The 21,547-nt window shown below is 42.0% G+C and overlaps 1 protein-coding gene across 1 annotated transcript in view; it reads left to right on the forward strand.

Moving 5' to 3' along the window:
• Nucleotides 1-21,547, forward strand: part of SKAP1 (src kinase associated phosphoprotein 1) — a 634,192-nt gene that overhangs the window by 473,679 nt on the left and 138,966 nt on the right. Inside the window, exon 9 of the mRNA XM_040331208.1 lies at nucleotides 2,829-2,981. Within this exon, the coding sequence (XP_040187142.1) occupies nucleotides 2,829-2,981 (153 nt within the window). The remainder of the gene's footprint in view (nucleotides 1-2,828; nucleotides 2,982-21,547) is intronic.

Consider the following 21,547-nt stretch of genomic DNA (forward strand, 5'->3'; position numbering starts at 1 on the left):
GTAAAAAATTATATTACCAAGTCAAATTAGAATTTTAATTATCTATTTTTCATTATGTTTTGTGTCATGTCCCACTGTATACATTTCTCTTGGGCAGATCATTTTTTGGAAATCCTGCCAGTAACAGTACTTCTTATTGCAGGCAGACAATGCTAAACCACTGCCTCACAAATAGCAGCAGCATTGTCAGCCTGCAATGTGCGCTCCCCCAGTTTGCCCTTGGACTGCCTATCAAATCTAAAAATGTTATCAGGTCTAAGAAATTGTAAAATACCTGAGAAGGGGGCATAAGTAATGACTAGAAAGTGTCTATCTAACTTAAAGTGGATGTAAACTCTCCATACACCCAGTGATGTGAACAGCCTCAGATGATACACAGAGATGAACCAAATCTCCCTACATAGGTTTTACATGTATATCTGCTGTCTTCAGCTTCATATACTGTTTAGGAAGTTCTGATCTTGTTAGGAAATTTTCTCTTCCTGTTTAACACAGAGTGTGATGTCTGGGCATACAGCCAAGATAGCTAAAATTACTGATTGGAGGAAATGCACACACCCCCTCTCCACATAGGCAGAGACTCTCAGAGGTGTTTTGTAACAGAGCCAGCTCCCTGCTAATCTATTTATAGCAACCTTCCCTGACAGAAATTTTTGGTTGCTTTTATCTGATGTGTCAGAGAATTTGTCAGAATTTTTCAGGCTGATAACAGAGAAATGGGTCAGGAGAGAGCTATGGGACTTAGCTGTTTGAAGAGAGATAACAAAATACTGCAGATATGTATGCCCAAGTCAAATTTTATGAATTGGGTTTACATGTACTTTAAAGTGGTATTAAACCCAAAAGCAAACATTTTATATTGCAGTTTACCAAACCTTAGATGTGGTGGATGCATTTGTTTTATTTTTTAGGCTTTCTTCACATTATTTTCATCCGATGATCCAGCCAGTAAGTCTGTTATTTTTCAACAGAACAAGCTCCTCTGCAAATGTAGTATTTAGAGCATCGAGTCAGAAATTTACCACTGACAGGGGTGCTTAAAATGATCAAAACTGTTGCTGTCTTCAGTTTGTTAGTGGATCTAAATCTGCTAGTGCATCTAACACTCCCTTCCCCCCAGATTAAGAATGCTGCTGTCTAAAGGTGCCCCTGCGCTCCTTCATCCAGAGTGTTTTTTTTTTTTAAATGCTGTGGCTCCAAATGCCCCCTTCAATGTTGCCTCTGCAAACAACACTGATACTCTGGCATCCCTCTGATTGTTTGCCATTAACACACCTGTTTGGGAATTCTTCCAATCTACTAGCATGTAGCAACGGCCCTGAAGAAGGAGGAGTCCCTGTTCCCCCAAAGCGCGTTGGCTCAATGTACTTACTGCTATTCTCAATAAACGTCTTCTAACATGCCATCTAACTTTTATCTTATTGGATACCTGGCGCTATTTTTCTATTCACCTTTCTAAGTCTACATATGGAAACGACAGTAAGGGCCATACCCAAAGGAAGCAATCCAAGCCCCAAGAGGGCTCATCGTCACCATCCTCAAATTGGGCATAAACCACTGGAATGGATCTCTTCCTACTCACCCAAGTTATCACCCACCAATGATTAGTGACTGATCGAGTCCGTCCAGTCTCCAGCCCTAATCCTCAGTGGGGGACACTAATTCAGGAGGTATGTTACTGGCCAGATCACCAGGTGAAAAAGAGAAAAAAAAGCCTAAAAAAATTAAATAATGCAGTGATCACACCAAAGGATTGGTTTGGAATTTAATACAGCTTTAAGTTGGGCAATAAAATGTATTTTTTAAATTATAAACTTTCTGTTTAAGAAAACAAAGCAATGAGGCATGACACCAAGGAGACTAAACATAGATTTAGGCCTAGATTCTTGTACGACCGATCTACGTTGCGCGGGCGTAGCGTACCGTATTTACGCTACACCGCCGCAACTTAGAGAGGCAAGTGCTGTATTCACAAAGCACTTGCCTCCTAAGTTACGGCGGCGTAGCGTAAATAGGCCGGCGTAAGCGCGCGTAATTTAAAGTAGGCTGTAGGGGGCGTGTTGTATTTAAATGAGGCTTGACCCCATGTAGATACATGGCCGAACGAACGGCGCATGCGCGCGCATGCTCAGTATCACGTCGTATTTACGCCCAAAGATACGTCGGCTCAATGCCTGTGACGTGAGTGTAATTTACGCACAGCCCTATTCGCGTACGACTTACGCAAACGACGTAAAAAGATAGGCCTGTTCCGGCGTCCATACCTTGCATGGGATGCGCCACCTAGGGAGCAACTTTATCTTTACGCTGGCGTATCTCTAACGTAAACGGCGTAACTAATTGCGACGGGCGCACGTACGTTCGTGAATCGGCGTATCTAGTCATTTGCATATTCTACGCCAAACTCAATGGAAGCGCCACCTAGCGGCCAGCGTAAATATTGCACCCTAAGTTACGACGGCGTAGGAGACTTACGCCGCTCGTATCTTAGCCTAATTTAAGCGTATCTGGTTTCCAGAATACGCTTACATTTAGGACGGAGTAGATTCAGAGTTACGTCGGCGTATCTACTGATACGCCGGCGTAAAGCTACCTGAATCTGGCTATTAGGGTTTACATACTTTTTAAAATGGGCTACATGGTGTCATGCTCTCCTGAGAAAGACGAGTATATTTGAGGACCGCTTTTCATGTTCGAGGTCTGAAAATACCCTAGAAATAGGTAAAATTATGCATATACAGTATAGGCATGCTTAACCATGTACATGTAATGTCCTTTACAGCCATCCCTTTAACATATCTTAATAAGATGTTCTTATATTTGCCCAGATATCTTGTCAGCCTCTATACCATGTGAAGATGATGAGGAGTCCTATGATGATGTGGAAAGCCTAAATTCTTCCTCTATGGGTCAGCGTATTAGTCTGGACAGAGCAGATAGCCCAATGGAGGATGATGATGATATCTATGAGGTGGTTCCAGGTACGAGGTTATCCTTATCCATAATACAAAAGGGCATCATTGCACCCACACATCCTTCCAAAGGCTTGCTGTCTTTGCTCATTGTAAGCTTCTCTTTGTTTTATTATGCTAATGAGCCTACAGGCTCTGCTGGGGCTATTTCTCGTGTCCCAAGCAGATCAGGAAAAAAAAAGAAAGAAAACATTATTTCCTCAGCAAGTCATCGTCGTTAATGAAGTTTTACAAAAACAGATACAACCGAGGAAAAATAAAATTTCACAGGTGATAAATTTTTCCAATTTCCCTGGCAGAATTGGATCAGATTGTTAAATTAAGAGTGAAGGTGTCTGTTAGACAGCAAGGAGCGGTGATGGGTAATTTTATAGAGTGGAAAATTGAATCAAATTGCTACATTAAAACCCAGCTCCTGCGAGATTTTTCTCTAGCGCCGTCCACTTTGTCACTGTTCAGAGTCCATGTGCAGCTGTGCCGCAGGCTTTTTTTTCTGCACTGCTGGTCCTTTGGCCACTGCTGGTTGGTGCTTCCTGCACCGAGTTTGAGAGCCAACATTGTACAGGAGGAGGCAGGAGGTTCACAGAAAGGGGGGAAAAAATGCTTTACAAGCACAAACAGCCATATTTGATGCGTTTCACTATCTCAAGATATTCAGCTTTTGTTAATCTGTACTTTTAGTGTAATAATCATAAGCTGCTTCTGTAAAGGTTGATCAGTTATTGCTAGACTCCTCCAACCAGGAATGTAAATGCAAGCATCATGTACACACTAGATAAAGCAGGGATATATGCCTCTACCCATTAGGTGGGGGCTGAGCTCACCACATCTTGCCTGCAGGCTGCCTTTATGTCAGGAGAAGTCATCATTGATGTCTACTGTGATCACAGCTGTCAGAACTTATTGACAGTATTGTGTTTGCTGAACGCATTTCACACTGCATGCATTAATTGAACGTGATCAGCAAATGCAAAGCTAATGATAGACTGAGAGTAGTGGACACAATACACAATAAGTATCAGTGTTGACACCCAGCCAACCTGTGATTGGAATTTAGTGAGCGGGCACTCTGTGATTGGGCTTTGGTAATCAGGCAGTCTGTGATTGGGCTTTGGTAATCAGGCAGTCTGTGATTGGGCTTTGGTGAAAAGGCAGTCTGTGATTGGGATTTGGTGAGCAGGCAGTCCGTGATTGGATTTTTGTGAACAGGCAGTCCTTGATTGGCTTTTGGTAAGCAGGCAGTCTGTGATTGGGTTTTAGTGAGCAGGCAGTCCGTGATTGGGTTTTGGTGAGCAGACAGTCCTTGATTGGGTTTTGGTGAGCAGGCAGTCCGTGATTGGGTTTTGGTAAGCAGGCAGTCCGTGATTGGGTTTTGGTGAGCAGGCAGTCCTTGATTGGGTTTTGGTAAGCAGGCAGTCCGTGATTGGGTTTTGGTAAGCAGGCAGTCCGTGATTGGGTTTTGGTAAGCAGGCAGTCCGTGATTGGGTTTTGGTGAGCAGGCAGTCCTTGATTGAGTTTTGGTGAATAGGCAGTCCGTGATTAGATTTTGGTAAGAAGGCTGTCCATGATTGGATTTTAGTGAGCAGGCAGTCTGTGATTGGGTTTTGGTGAGCAGGCAGTCCATGATTGGATTTTAGTGAACGGGCGGTCCGTGATTGGGTTTTGATGAGCAGACAGTCCATGATTGGGTTTTGGTGAGCAGACAGTTCGTGATTGGGTTTTGGTGAGCAGACAGTCCGTGATTGGGTTTTGGTGAGCAGACAGTCCTTGATTGGGTTTTGGTGAGCAGACAGTCCGTGATTGGATTTTAGTGAACGGGCAGTCCATGACTGGGTTTTGGTGAGCAGACAGTCCGTGATTGGGTTTTGGTGAACAGGCAAGAACACTTGCTGCATCTGGTGTGCACATGGCTTCATAGTATACTAATTGTACTTTTCAGTCTGATACCGCGGCGCCAACTGCGGTCTTACCTTAGAAGCCTGTAGTAGCAAGTTAAATCTGTAGTAGGGTTTTACACTCACACACGCCTGCTGTGTGATGCTGCCAAAATCTTGCCACAGTAACAGTTTTAAGAATCCTTTTGATTGTAAGCTCTCACAAGTAGGGCCCTCTGAATGCTCCTGTAATGGATTAAATTGTTACTATACCATCTCAATTGCCGGTATATAAAGCGTTTTTCAAACTATTGGCACTGTATAAATCATGTATTATAATAATTCCTTTCATAAAAGTGGGACAAAACCCACAACAACACACATTTTTGGGCTTTCCCTCATATACCGACATATTTTGAGGTACACATTTTGTGGTCCCATAGATTGATCTTTTTATGATTCTTAAACTGGTCATACACTGTTTTTTTCTGTTCAGCCACTTCCTGAGGCATTGTGTTCTGCAGCTGCACCAACGGCTGTCAAAATACACTGATCAGGTATCTGCAGCTGATTGGCTGCAGAAGCTGATCAAGAAAATATTTCCTCAAATTGCATCGTAAAGGTATCTCGGTACTCGGCACTTGACCAAAAGTATGGATTATTATTCATGTTCTCATATTTGTCTTAGGTTTTTGTATACAGTATTATTTTGACACTTTCAATACTATTGGCTGTTTGGTTTTGAATATGACCCTAGAAGGGGATAGTGTATTGATTTGGAGATGTCCATATATTCTTTCTAGCCCTGATGAAGGGGGCGCTCTTGAACCCCAAAAATGCATTGGCTAACTTTTTTGATTGTCCCCTTGACTTTTGTTGGAATAAACGTGTATCTGGCACTTTTTTTAACAACATTTCCAGCATGTCCCTTCATCGGAAGTCAATCAAACAGGGACTGACAGACACTGTTCAAAATTCAGCCGGACTCTGCTAAACCAGACACATTTTGATTGGTTTCAGAGAAAATGTGGGGTAGTATGGCCAACCGAGGCTCAGAATGAGGCCTGGTTGTTTTGAAGTGTATATATGATGGTGAGAGGTGTGTAAAATTGATGGGCCGCCCGTGCCCCTGGTTGAGATAATTTGTGACAAAAGCATAGGGCAGAGCGACGCACTGACGTCACCATCTTCTTCGTGTCCCGCAGGACGGGTTGTGTGACGGCCAACACACCAAACTTATGGTGGGTTTTTTACTATTTACTGTTGTAAGTGCAACATTTTTACTACTTCAATAAATATACCAAGGACTTTATGCTATGTGGAGCTTCTTCTTTTTCTGGTAATTTTTTTTCTACCTTTTCCTCACCGTGTGACATACGGTATGCGGATGAGATCTGAGATGTGGAGAAAGGCCCAGGCTGAGTTTTAAGCCAAAAGTGCAGACTGACCCCCTGTAATAAGGGGTCAACAGGAGCTGGTAAGCAGTTATTATAGCTTTTGGTGGAGGTACAGTGGCACAAGGTGATGGATGGTGGACCTAGTCACTGAAGAAGATTCCAGTTTGTCACAAACACATGTGGATGCACCTATGGACTTTATATGTTTTAATTCCATATTTTTAAATATTTAGTGCAATCCTTTTTCCTTTTAAAATTTTGATTGGTGCATGGCCAGATTTTGTTTATAAACAGAACAGAAATGTAAAAGGGCTCTTGCACACTGCTGCCTGAAAACACAGCGGTTTTAGGTATACAGTTTTTTATATATATTTATGGTGTACAGTGTTTAGCATAAATGAGTACACCTCAACAGATTTGTCAGAAAACCTTTACTTTCCTTTCAGAATCAAAGTTTTCTATGGGAGACTATACTACAATATACTCCCACAAATGCAGGCCATTGATTGCTACCAAGATTTTTTAATTTGCACACACAAAAAATGTATTTTTCCTTAATAAATTCATTCAAGAACATGTTGCAAAAATGAATATACCCCAATGAATGTCTTAGGAGCAAAGCTAAATTTTAGACAACTACAGGTGAGTCTAATTTTTCATTAAACAGGTGTCCAGCAGACAGTTGATTATAAAATAGCGTTAGGCTGGCCATGCATGGTCGAATTTCGAAAGAATTTTCTGTTGATAATCAGAAATTTAGTGTGTTTTGTGATCCGATGGTGCCACCATTGATTTCGAGATTCGACCAACCAAGCCTTCAATTTCACCTCATATTGCTAGAGAAATTAATTTTCGTAGCTGGGAATCTTCTTTTCTTTTCAGGAATTTTCTTTTCATGCATATGCGCATTTTTTTTTCGATTACATTTCTCGCACGATTCTCCCATCATTGACTAGAAAATCGTTTGTTTTTCAAAAAAATTCCAACATGCCCGATTACTCAAATTTGATGGCCGCACGAAAATCGGCTGTTACTGCAGCCCACTAATGGTGTGAAATTTGAACGAAAATTCTTGGATAAGGTTTTCAAAAGAAAATTCATTCAAAATTTGACCCATGTCTTACTTAACAAATAAAAACCTTCCCTATTCATGCTGTCAGCAATGGCACCACATGGGAAAGAAATGTCACAAGGCCTGAGAAAGAAAATACATTTCTTTACACAAGGAAGGTGAAGACTACAAGAAGATCAGAAAAGCTTTACTTATCAGTCGGAATACTCTAGCAAAAGTGATACAAAAATTTTACAAAGATGAAACTGCAACCATCTCAGAGAGAGCCGTCCAGGCCGTCCACGGAAGTTAACTCCTTGATAGGAGTCTCATGAGAAGAGTTGAAGAAAATCGCCATGCAAGTTCACTTCAGTTAGCTAAAGAAGTCGAAAGTCAAAGTGAGGTGATAGTTTCCTGTGGCACAATGTGGTATACACTGCAGAAGAATGGCATGCATGGGTGTCATCCATGAAGGAAGCCTCTCCTAAAGCCCATGCACAAAAAAGCCCACCTAGAATTAGCCAGGGCCTATGCTGAAAAAGAAGACAACTGGAACTCTGTACTCTGGAGTGATGAGACCAAGATAAATGTTTTTGAAACTGTATGGCATTGCAAAGTTGAGGAGTACAAAGAAAAATATATGGTGCCTACAGTAAATATGGTGATGACATTGTCCATCTGTAGGGGTGCATGAGTGCTGCTGGTGTCAAGGAGCTACATTTCATTGATGGTATCATGAATTCACAGATGTACTGTTCTATATTGAAAGAGAAGATGCTACCATTACTCTGTGCCCTTGGTTGTCGTGCATTTTTCCAACATGACAATCATCCAATACACACATCTAAGGCCACTGTTGTATCTCTGAAGAAGAACAGGGTGAAAATGATTCAGTGGCCAAGTATGTCTCTAAAGGAGGTTGTTCTTGAAGAATGGAAAAAGATAAATGTTGTAATCATAGAGATCATACAAAATACTAGTAATTTTTGTTGTGGGTTGTATTTATTTTTGCATCAACTAATTTAAGTAAAACTGAAGATTTTGTAATCCAAGTTATATTATTAACCTTACTTTCATGTAATGAGCTAAATAATGTTCTATAAAACTCAGTTTTGTAAAAATGTGAGAAATTGTTTTTGTGTTCATTGAGATATTGATTAAAATCTTACTTTTCAAAAGGGGTGTACTCATTTATGCTGAGCACTATATATATATATATTTACTGTAGGTGGAGATCATTGTTTTCAATGCACCTGTATACACAGGTGCATAAACGTGCATGGCTGGTCAGCGTTTTACGTGCATATGTGCACAAATACACGCAAGCAAGCACGTGTGTGCATTATTAATGTGAATTGCATTCTGGGTGCTGGAATTTATTTTATTTGTGTGTGCAAATATGCGCAAAATAAATGCAAGACTTTGCAACCAGGAATATTGATGTTCAAACATCAGTACCGTGTGCAAGTACTCTTCTTGTAGAAGGACAGAAATTACAAAATGAGAAAAGGCAGAAACAGGCAGCGTGGTGATGAAAGATAGATAACAAGGTTTAAATGTCACATTTCATTTTCTATGATACCCAATATGGGATAACATGATTTTGGAGACGTATGTGCATGTTGGAGGATAAGGATATTAAGGATGTGTGAGAAAGAAGACATTAGACAAAGAGTAGATTAATGAGGGTACTTGTCTGGTAGCTGGATGCTTGGTACAATTGGATTTTCCAGGGGAAGCACTGTCCCCTGATTGTTCAAGCTGACCAGTTCAGCTTAGGCCTGTAACATCATCTTTATAAAGAGATGTTCACATGTTAGGGCTCTTAGTGAGACCCGCAACTAGGATAACTGTCATGCCATCGCCGCTCTGTTTGCTGTAATATATACTGTCATAAAAAGTCATTGTGTGATGCGATTCTAATCAACTCTTTTTCCAATGTGATTGCATGCATTACACAAAGACCAAATGTAAGATGGATTCCTATCTCAGTATATTAATCTATCAGGGCTGACCTTCTTTCTGTGCTCGAGACCTTTCGAGCCCTCCTGTCGTCTTGGAGATGAGCTCAAATACAGCGAGAAGACTGAAGCCATTAATGGCAATAAATGTGGATGAGCACTGAGACTGTCTGCGATTACAGCAGGAAAAAAAAAACCTTTCTCCAGGGAGACTTCCCGTAACACAGCAAGAAAGTGAGACAGATCACTTTGGAGCCCTATGGGAGTTGCACAGCAGGACTGAGATACTTTTACTGGCCTGTTACATTTGGAGGGGGCAGTATCACTTAGCACAGTGCCCGGAATTTAGTCTGCTCAAGATTCACTTTACCTGCTCCAAGAGATGAAAGTGTCTTCAAGAGTCAGAACCTACGCAGGATGAGTTGCACGTGCAGAAGATTCTATTAATAATGTTGTTCTTTACTGTTGAGTGGTATATATATTACAAAGCATCATTTTTCAGCTTCATTTATATGTTTCTGTACCAAGGCATGTAAACAGTTATTTTAGGTTATCAATTTTAAAACAACTAAGTATAATTTGCTTTTGCAATGACAACCATTTGGTTACAAATGCTTAAAAGGTTGCATTCACACTTGCAAAGTGCGTGACAGTCTGCGTCCACGGCCAATCACTCGTAGGTGATTGCAGCATGAAGAATTACATGCAAGTGAGCGCAATTAGCAGCGAGAGCTGGCAACCACCCATTGCTTTGAATGGGGCTGCTTACTCACAACTAACTATGGAAACACCTGCTGTTGTTCTCGCATGTAATCGCTGCCAGGGTGCATTCATAAGTGTGAATGCACCCTTAAGCTAAAAGGTCATTGAGATTTTTGCATTGAGGGCTAATTCACACACAGCGGACAGCTGCCGGAGAGGTAAGCCTCAGGCCCCGTACTCACGACCAAACATGTCTGCTGAAACTGGTCCGCAGACCAGTTTCAGCAGACATGTTTGGCCGTGTGTTGGCCCGAGCGGACCATTTTCGGGTGGATCGGACAGGTTTCCAGCGGACAACTGTTTCCTGGACTTGCTTTAAAACAGTCCGCTGGAAACCTGTCCGCCCGGACATGTACGGTCGTCTGTACAGACCTACCGTACATGTCCTGCCGCCCGCCATCCCTTGCATGCGTCGAATGACTTCGACGCATGCGTGGAAGCATTTTAAAGGCGGGCCGCCCACGTCTCCGCGTCATTGTCGCGGCGACACCGCGTCATCGACACCGCGGACACGCCCCGCGTATTGTTTACGCGCGGACCTCTGTTCGATGGTGTGTATAGCCATCGAACAGAAGTCCCCGGGCAGTCCCCGGGCAGACATGTCCGATGGAAACGGTCTGCAGACCGTTTTCATCGGACATGTCCTGCCGTGAGTACAAGGCCTAAGCGGTTTCCTTTCAGGCAGATGTTCGTGTTGACTGCAATGGGCGGGGCGGGGCGTTATGGTGCGTGATTCAGTGCATCATACATACCCTTTTATTTTTATTTAACTTTATTTGAAGTGTACAAAAGTACATTTCAGTCATGTCACTGTACAACAGCATGCTGTACAGTGATATGCGATCCTGTGTGCATGTGTGGTGCGATGCGATAAAATGCAGCCTGTCTGCATTTTATCTCAGCTCACTGCAGCACAGCTCTGGGCTGCATTGCAGTGTGCTTGGGACACACAGAAAACAATTGTTTTTTGTGTGTCCTTGCGATTACCACCGTTTTACAATGTAGTAACATACTGGTTACTGCCTATAGTGTGAATTCAGCCTAAGTCCATCTAGTTCAACCAACAGAATAAAGAAATAGGTCCCCATGGATTTAATATGTCAATGCTTCCCTTCCACCTGATAGTTTAAACATTTCTCAGTAGGCCCCTTTCACTTGAGTGCCTCCGCTAAGCGGAATCCGCCTGCTCAGCAGGGAATCTCACCACTGATCCCCACTGGGCAGGCGGGTGAGAGGTCTGTGTCTGCTCTGCTATGCAGAGCGGACACAGATTCACTCCCGCTTTTCACTATAGGGCAATCAAATGCCTGTCTGTTTCCATCCAATGCCATCCAATCCACCAGACGGACGGGGAATAGGATCACCATCTGTCGGTTTTTGGTGGACAGGATCTGATGGTGGCAGATATCAGCGGACATGTGTCCACTGACATCTGCCGCTCCATAGAAGAGACTGGGGTCTGATCAGCCTGTGTGAAAGGCCCCTTAGACATTCTCATACAGATGGTCACATCAGAGATTGTGACGCCTCCTCTTCCTTCCTCTGAGCTGTTTCTTTCTTCTCTCTTTACTCTTTTCTGAATTTTTCTTTAATTTCAAGGAGAATATAATGTATTGCATATATTTTCTCTAAATTAACAGTCACTAGCATAAAACTGTTCTAAGTAATGATGACTATGTAATATTTTCCAAACCATTTTTATTCTATGTAAACTTACTAATGTAAACGTACTAACGTACTGTTGGTATAGAAATTACTAATGGTAATAACAATCACTATGCAATTTTATAACTCTGAAAAGTCTTTAAAATGAAAATCATTGAAAGTGAAAAAAAAAATACATAGAAAACCACCATTGACAGAACTGTAAACCCACAGTTGTTCCAGAGGAAGGCAAAAAAACATTCTGAGATAGGTAAAAAAAAGGCACCTTTTTTCAGTAAAATAATATGGTAAAGGTCACATTTCTAAGACACCCTAAGTTATGCAGGTCATACAGTTTTTATTATTATTTATTATTACACTGGATTTATATAACGCTAACAGTTTGCGCAGCTTTGCAACGTGAGGGCAGACAGTACAGTTGCAATACAATTCAATACAGGAGGAAACAGAGGGCACTGCTCGTTAAATTCTTACAACCTAGAAGGGTCATACAAAAGGTTATAACTGTGGGAGATGAGCTGATGAAGAAAATTAAAGTGCAGTTAGATGGAGGCATGATATATCAGGAGTAGCAAAGGTATGCATGTTACTTGAATAGGACAAAACACTGAATTGTTAAAAAATCCAGGTATTTTAGACAATGTACAAAGTTTAGCAGGCTGGGAAATGTATAGCGTAGTGCAGCCCTCAAAATTTCCACTTGCCTACTCGCATTGGGAAAATAATTGCTGGCGAGTGTGGGGCTATAATAAGTCATTTGAATTGCTGAGTGCTCCCTGCACTCGCTGTCACATACAGCCCTGCCTCCTGGCCTGGGTACTTTGATAGAACACTGCTCCAATGCCGAACATGTGACGTCTGAAGATTCAGCTTGTCTGAAGATTCTGGATGGACAAAACCGATAGCAGCTGATAACTCTTTTAGAAGATGTACCGAATTCAAGGAAAACTCTGAATTCACTGGATGTCCAAATGGTCCTCAGACAATGGTAAAGCGACTTCCGATCAAGGAATCATTTTCAGGATTGAAGGATGGCACAATGGAGAAAACTCCAAACAGCAACTCAATCAACCAAACATGGAAGAAAGAAAAAAAAAGGTGCTCAGAAGTGCAGGTCAAATGTGGGTTTATTGAAAAACCAACAAAGCTTAAAAGTGATCACAGTGCAAAATTTTTAAAAAGGGCAATAAGTGGAGTGGTGAACCAAGGCTGACACGTTTCGTACACAAGTACTTTAACTGGGGCATCGTGGGGTGCCCCATTTGAAGTACTTGTGTACGAAACGTGTCAGACTTGGTACACCACTTTTTTCTTTCGATGTTTAGTTGATTGAGTTGCTGTGTGGAGTTTTCTCCATTGTGCCATCCCTTAATCCTGAAAAGGATTCCTTGATCGGAAGTTGCTTTACCATCGTCTGAGGACCATTTGAACATCCAGTGAATTCAGAGTTTTCTTTGAATTCGGGACATCTTCTAAAAGAGTTGCCAGCTGCTATCTGTTTTGTCCATCCAGAATCTTCAGACAAGCTGATGTGACTTGCCATTGGGATTTCACACGCTCTAACGATCTGCCTAATATGTAGATCCACCGGTTCCGGTAAGAGTATTCTCCCTCACTCCTTTACAAGAAGGTTTATGTGATGACCCATATTGTTACACGTCTGGTTTCATCATCCCATTCTATGGCTTTTTGAATGGACTTTTTATGTGGACTTATTTATTTATATTCACTTTGGTTGCACTTTGAGGCCAATCGTATGATTCAGTCTCTCTTAATTCTAGCGCTACATTTTCTATTACATTTGTTACTATACTGTGCATATACAGTACATACCCAGAAGCTGTACCCATAACATCCTGTGGTGTTTTGGTACTTGATCACGTGACCTCAACCCCACTTCGTATCACACAGTCTATCATGGCTCTGCATTGTGGGTGCCTACATCGCTTTAATAGAAAAATGCTACTATCAGGGCCCTGTGTAAAACTACAGCAGCATTATGTCATGGGATGTGGATTCAGAGCACCACAAGATCTGCTTGTGATACCAAAAATGTATATTTATGGTTATTTTATAGCTGACTATAGATGTATTGAAATTCAGCAGGGACCGGCTAGATTTAGATCCACCTATGGCCATTCCCTTTCAATCTAGTGATGGACTCCTCCCCAACAGGACTGTTGGAAAATTTGTGTTCGATTAGCACCTGCAGCCAGTCAGATGCAGAGCTGATCATTGTATTCTGACAGTAGAGAAGTCCTGCTGTCACAATACAATAATCTATACAGTTTCTTTTGAGCAGCTGGCTGGCTGATCAAAGAAACAGAAACATTTGTATGGCCAGCTTAATACCCCTAGCCACATTGCCTCATGCCTCCCTAGTCTTTGAAGCTGATCTAAATGTTGAGTTTAAATCCACTTTAATACTATGTTCTCTTTCTGTTGCTTTTTTTTTGTTCTGACCCCTGATTTGGACCCTAAGCAAACACATTTGGCCTTATTTAATAGGGCAGTGCGAATACCATTGCTGATATGCAAAATGAAGTAACCCATAGCATGCAAATTGAAGCTTGCCTTACATCAGCAAAGATTATTTGACAGTAGGAATACTTTCAGTACAATTGAACAGTAAGGTCCCTGTTTATGAGGTTCAAATCTCACATAAAACAACTATAGGAGAGTGGCTTTGCAAGCGATCAGGAGGGTTAATATCTTTCTCTTAACCTCCTGTTTATCTCTACTAAAAAAGGAGAGCAGCATAGAGATAACTCAGACATTGCCAGTACTGCCAGTTGGCAAGTGTCACTGGTAGCGGTTGAAAAGGAAAAAGTTATATTCTTGAAACTTTTGAGCACAGTGGACAACAAGGACACAAGCACCCTGTTCCATCACACAGACATGGCCTGCTATCATTTACAAATTACAGGCTTGTGAGAATCCCCAGCTTAATTTCTAGTTTGAAACCTGTGTTCTCCACCAGAAAACAGACTAGTACAATTCTTACAAATGCGCAAAATGCATATACATATACATACACATACATTAGCAAGCTCACTCTGTCGCTTTGAATTCATGCATACATAAGAGCAATAAAAAAAAAATGTATATACCGTGTTTCCCCAAAAAAAAGAACTACCCCGAAAATAAGACCTACTGTGGTTTTCGGGAAGCGCTGCAATATAAGCCTTACCCTGAAAAAAGCCCTAGTTAAAAGTTCTGGAATCCTACAGTAGCGTATAATGTAAACTGTGTGTGTGATCTAATTGTGCCAAGTACCTTCGGAATAATGCCGATCGGCGATCAGCTGATCTCGTGCTGCTCTCCCCCTCTCCTCTCAGCTGTCAGCGGGGGATCTAGGGCCCGCCTCCCTCTGCAGAGCTTCGGTGGGTCACTGATGTGCACAGCGGCGCTATTAGAAGGTATGTGGCACAGTTGGATTGCAGAAACATACACAGTTTGCATTGTGCGATACCGTAATGGAGTGGATTCTAGTATTCCTGACAGGTAGAGAGGGAGAGAAGACAACACATGGCATGATAAGACTTACCCCAAAAATAAGCCCTACTGGGTCTTTTGTTGCCAAAATTGATATAAGACCAGGGTTTATTTTCGGGGGGAAACACGGTACATGTCAGGAATCCCCTGTGTAAAAGTGCTTGTAAAATACTAGAAAACCACAGTAGGTCTTATTTTCCGGGTAGGTCTTCTGGGTCTTTTGTTGCCAAAATTAATATAAGACCGAGCTTTATTTTCGGGGAAACAGTAATATACCAAAAAGTTAAGTAGTGAATAAAAAAATGCAAGGCTTACAAAAGACATATATGTAAGCAAAGCATTAAAAAATTAAAAAGGAAAAAAAAAAACGATGCCCTAAGAACTCCTCTGGCAGGGGGGGAAATGTGGATTATACCCCTATTAAATGACTACATAGTTATCAAGAGCCTGAAAAAAAGAATCCACCGTGCACTGGAGTGATCAGTAGTATCCAGGTTTATTGTGTGATGGCTTCCTTTTTTCAGCATGTAATCTGTGGGTGGAGATTGCTTGTGTAGCACTTGGCACCAGTGCTTCAAGCAGCAGTGGAGAGGAGTGGCTTGGAGCAGAGTCTCTTTAAGCATCCCTACAGTTATCACATTTTAGGCCTTGAATTATATGTATTGTTGAGGATTAACTTGTATCTGCCTTCACATCGATCTTCTGTAAACTACGAAACCTCTTTTTTCATATGCAATGAAGATGAAGAGAGGAGAACATGTTAGTCCAATTAGAAGAGAGTCCTAGAATGAGTAAGCTGCTCTTCCAAATAAACAGTACAGTGAATGATTTAAATAAGAACCTCTTAGTATAAACAATAAAGAAATAGTAGTACCATCATCCTAAACATCAGTTAGAATAGAGTTAGGACTTGAGGGGCCCCAAGGACCCAAAAGACCAAGGAGGAAAGGGGGCAAGAGGACTATATTGGTACTGTATAGAAAGATAAACTCAAAATAGTAGGGATAAAAGATATATATCAATTTATTAACACGGTATCAACAAAACAAGCATAGTTCACAGTACAGTGAATGAGTTTTGCACTCTAATACAGGAAGTGTGTTACTGGCAGGACCACCAGACCAAAAGCATTTAAAAGCATTTTACATTTAAATCCACCTAGCTGCCAAGAAATACAGTATGTGAGACAAATATGTAATTATGAGTGATCATGTATCTATTTTTATAGGTTAAACATAGATGTTGTATCTATTATTGTCCTGGAAATTCACCAAATTATTTATGAGTCCATCACATCCCAAGGCCTTCACTGCATAATATGTTTTTCAGTGTTTATTTAGCTTTTCTATAAAATGTATCATGAAATTCATAATAGGCTGCCATTGCTGACCTCTTTGAGAAAATGCTAATTGCCTAGCTGTCTGTAGCATTAATACTGATGCTGGAGATTGCCAGAATCACAGGCGTAGAGACAGAATGCAGCTACAAAAGTCAGAGGAAACTCCTGATCCACATGCTTTTCTTTTTTTCTTTCTTTTCTAACAGTAAAAATGTATTGACAAAATAAATCACGTTATACATGAAAATAACACAAAGAATACAGCTTGTATTGTAACACACATGATCATACAGTTATATAAACTTCATAGACACCTACATTCACCAGTCAAAAACAGAATACATCCCACCTAGAACTATCCAAACATAAACTTCAAGACATGAGTTATAGTAGGGCATATTTCATAACGGATTTAGTAGTTGACTAAAACCTAGCACCCATTAGGGAGAATATGCCATTAGGAGGGGAAAGGGGGGGGTATGGGGATTAGGAAACAGGGGTCGAAGGATGGAAAAACAAGGGGGGGGGGGTATTTCCTAAGTCAAAAGGAGAATACAGGAATACTCAAAAAGTACGTTTTTTAGCAGCCACCCAGGTCGACCATATTTTCTTACATTTTTTATGGTATTTACGACCCATGTATGTGAGTTGAATAGAGAGGAAGCACTGCGTTGATCATAGACCTCCGGGCTGCTACTGTAGCGGCCTCCGACAGTTTCCATATTGTAAGTATCATTTTCCTAGCATAGTACGTGGTATAAAATACAATTTCTGATGAGTAGAAGTAGCGAGTATATTCCGTAATTCCTAGAAAAAGTACCACAGGGTCCAGTATTATTTATACTGTGCTCACTGCATTTACGTCAGCAGCCACCACTCGCCAAAAGCTTTGAATATGTGGACAAGACCATACCATGTGAATATAGTCACCTATTTCAGTTTGACATTTGGGACAACTGGCCTGAGTGGTGTGGTATTAAGAGGACAGTCTCTCAGCAGTATAATAAACCCTGTGGAGAAATTTAAGCTGGACTAGACAGTCTCTAGTGGATATCATTAAAGGGAGATATTGTTGGATACCTTCATCCCAGTCTTCCCTGTCAAAAGAAGGTATATCTTGTTGCCATTTCTGATATAATGGATTTAGCTCCCTCTCCCAACCTAAGTGTGAGATAAATTGAGGACAATGCTCTATCAATATTGAGTGCCATTAAAAGTTGTTCCACCGAATGGGGAGTTAAGGTGACAGAGTCAGGAAACTGTGCCTGTATTGCGTGTTTAAGCTGCAGGTATCTGAAGAGCATCCAGGATGGTAATTTAAATCTATTCTTTAGCTCAAAGGAAGAAGACTGCTCTCAAGCATAATGGCGCAAAGTTTTAATACCATACCTAGCCCATAACTGTGGGTCTGGCATGGATCTAAGATGTGGAAGGGTAGGGTTGCCCGATAGCAGGGTATGAGGGGAGATCGTGCCTGGTTCCCTCAGGGCGGTCGTCACCTGCCTTCATACAAAAATGCTAGTTTTCATTGAAGGGTTGATATTAGAGTTAGAATGTGGTCCTCTGTATACTAAGTTACTAAGATCTGACTAGGAGCCTAACAGCGCTGCCTCCAGGTTAACCGCCGGGGTGGGCTTGGTCTGTTCAAACCATTCTTGCACAGTTACCAGCACCACTGCCGAATAGTACCTTTTAAAGCAGGGCAGAGCTAGATCTTCCTTAAACATAGGGAGCTGCAGGGTGGTCCTGGCCAGCCTAGGGGTAGAACCCACCCAAATAAATTAGGTTAGGTTTTGCTCAAGTCTAGTAAAGAAGGCACCAGGAATCGGTACCGGTGTGTGCCTAAAGATGTACAAAAACGTAGGGAGAAAGGTCATCTTGATTAGGCTTGATTCCACGCCCAAACATTTTTATTGGGTAAAGGTTGTCATCCAGTTACACAGAAAGATCCCTCTAAATGAGAATCCCTAGGTACTAAAAGCAAGATTCCCAAGCGAGAGGAGCCGGAAAAGTTTTGAGGGAGCACTGTATGGACTAGTGGGAAAAGCCCAGATGTATCCCAATTTATCCTAACACCAGAATACCTACCAACTGTATTTATAATATGGGCAGCAGCTAAGGACTGTTGGGTATTGCTCAAATATAAAAAAGTGTCATCGACATAGAGGGATATTTTCTCCACTAGTGGCTCAACTGGTATACCCTGGACACTAGAGGAAGCTGAAATAAGTATTTTCAAAGGTTCCAGTGCCAGTGCGAGAGTCCGGGGAGAGGGGGCATCACTGCCTGGTACCCGGGTGGAGTGGGAATGGTTCAGATAGTGTGTTATTTGTCCTTACTCTGGCTCTAGGGGCAGAGTATAGATGTTGGACCCAAGAGATGAATTTGGGTGTGAAAACAAATTTAAGTAGCACCTGCCACAAATAGTCCCACTCCACCAAGTCAAAAGCCTCTTCAGCATCCAGAGAGGCCACCACACCTGGGCTGTCGCTGCCCTGCGCATAAGCAATCATTGTAAACAATCTCGGTAAATTAATATCCGTCCCCTTGCCTGACATAAAATCTGTTTGATCTCCGTGGATTAGGGAGAGAATAACTTTATTAAGGCGGGAAGCCAGGATTTTGGTAAATATTTTGGCATCGACATTTGGAAGGGAGATGGACCTATATGAGAAGTAAAATTATAGATCCCTACCCAGTTTCGGCACCACCACAGCTCACAGCATGGATGTAGGAAGAGAAGCTGCATCTGAGGATGACATCAGGACCCCCTGGAGTTTCTCAGCAAGGGGTTCACTATAGGTTTTGTAGAACTCCGAGGGGAGACCATCCTCCCCCGGGGTCTTTTCAGCCTGCAGGGAGCTTATTGCTCTTTGAGTCTCCTTCAGGATTATTGGGGCATCGAGCATTAGTCTTGACTAAGCTGATAGGATCAGGAAGTCAACAGTCTCTGGATATGAGTTCAATCCCTCAGAGTCTCGAGCAGAGGTAGAAGAGTACAGACCAGCATCGTAACTCTCAAATCATGCATCGATAGCCTGCAGTTCCGTCAACAGGGTCCCATCAGAATCCCTGATGGATGGAATATGCATAGCAGTAGCTTGTTTCTAAGGCCTTGTACATACGATCAGTCCAAACTGATGAAAACGGACTGATGGACTGATGGTCTGATGTGCGTACACACCATCAGTTCAAAAACCGATCGAGTCCAACGTGGTGACGTAAAACACGACGACATGCTAAAAAAAAAGAAGTTCAATGCTTCCAAGCATGCGTCGACTTGATTCTGAGCATGCGCGGGTTTTGAACCGATGCTTTTGCGTACTAACCATCGGTTTTGACCGATCGGTCATCAGTCCATCAGTCTGATTTTAAAGCAAGTTTTAAAACTTTGGTCTGAAGGACAAAAGTCCGATGGGCCATACACACGGTAGGTTTGGACTGGTGAAACTGAACCTGAACCTGATCATGTGTACAGGGCCTAAGACAACCAAGCCAATAGTCTCCCAGTCCACTCCTCCTGCTCAAAAATCAGCTGGGACTGATATAACAGTTGTTTTTTAGTGGCTTTCACACGCAAGAGAATTACTTCCCTAATGACAACCTGTAATTCTTCATAAATTCCTCTGTCACCAGTCTCAGAGTAGCTAGCCTCAAGATCCAGAGATCATGCTTTTCTTTTTTATTCTTTGGCAGACATAGCTTTGCTTTAGCTCATCACTAACTAGATAGATCATCACTTGTGGAAGGGGTTATTGCCACCAGCAGAGGCTGCCCCCTGAGCTTTGGTTTTTTAGCACACCTAGCGTCCAACACCTGCAGGTGGCAATATACCCAGCTAGGGATGATCTAAAGCAGAGCTGTTACCTCCAATGAACACAGAGAATTTTTTTTTTCATGAGCATAAAAAATAAAACATTTCCGAGTTAGTGACCCAGAAGTTACTGAAGATGTTTGCTGTTTTGGACTATATCTGTAGAATCACACTGCTTTATTGGAATGAGTTCAAGCAGTGATAACCCTGTACTGGACTGTCTCTTGAGTAATCCCACTCTGCTGTACTACTCTGTATCTGTAAAATCATACTGCTGTATTAGGGTAGTGATGGCAAACCTTGGCACTCCAGATGTTTTGGAACAATATCTCCCATGATGCTCAACCACACTGAAAAGTGCATGAGCATCATGGGAAATGTAGTTCCAAAACATCTGTGGTGCCAAGGTTCGCCATCACTGTACTAGGATATGTTGGTGTATTCACACCAGTGTAATAACACTGTTGGATTGTGTCTATGCAGTTACACTGCACAAACTCTGTACAGTATATTCATAATCTTGTACTGTACTGGATTAATCTTGAACCGTACTGTAGTCCAACTCCTATACTGTAGAAGGAGAAAGAGATGCGCCAATCTAAGTGCAGTAAGCAGAAGATTTAATACATAAATAATATATCACAGACAGCCAAATGACTACTCACAAACATTAGAAGTAAAAAGGGCATGTAAAAGGTGATGCAGGCCCGATGTCACTACGGGTGGTCAGCAGTTCCTTGGTCCTGATCCACATTCATAGGAGCGCTTGGTGTAACTGGAGCGCTGGATGTACCGGGATCCAGTGTCTCAGGGAGCCACGGGGAAGCAGGGAGCCAGATGCGCCGCTCGAGACAGCGTGCGTGTCAGCGTGGAGCGCAACGTCCCGTCGTCGCACTGGAAGTGACTCGGGGAACCGGGCCGGCCAATGGGATGACGCGTTTTACAGCCTCCGCTGTTTCATCAGATCCATAACGTCCATAGAGAACGGGTGTACTATATGCAGGCAAAGGTGCTGTGATTGGTCAGCAGCGCATAAACAAGGAGAACACACAAATTTAACAATGGATACAAGCTGTCAAAGAGCTGGGGACTCATAGATTAAATAGGCATGGGTCATGAGAGGAAACGGCAATTGTAAAAGACAAACCGGCAATTTTAAAAAAAGGAAGAAGAAATATATATCTCTCTCGATCTCTCCCATAGCAAGAGGCTAAAAA

This window comes from Rana temporaria, chromosome 12 (assembly GCF_905171775.1).
Source record: "Rana temporaria chromosome 12, aRanTem1.1, whole genome shotgun sequence".
In the NCBI taxonomy this organism is placed as follows: Eukaryota; Metazoa; Chordata; class Amphibia; order Anura; family Ranidae; genus Rana; species Rana temporaria.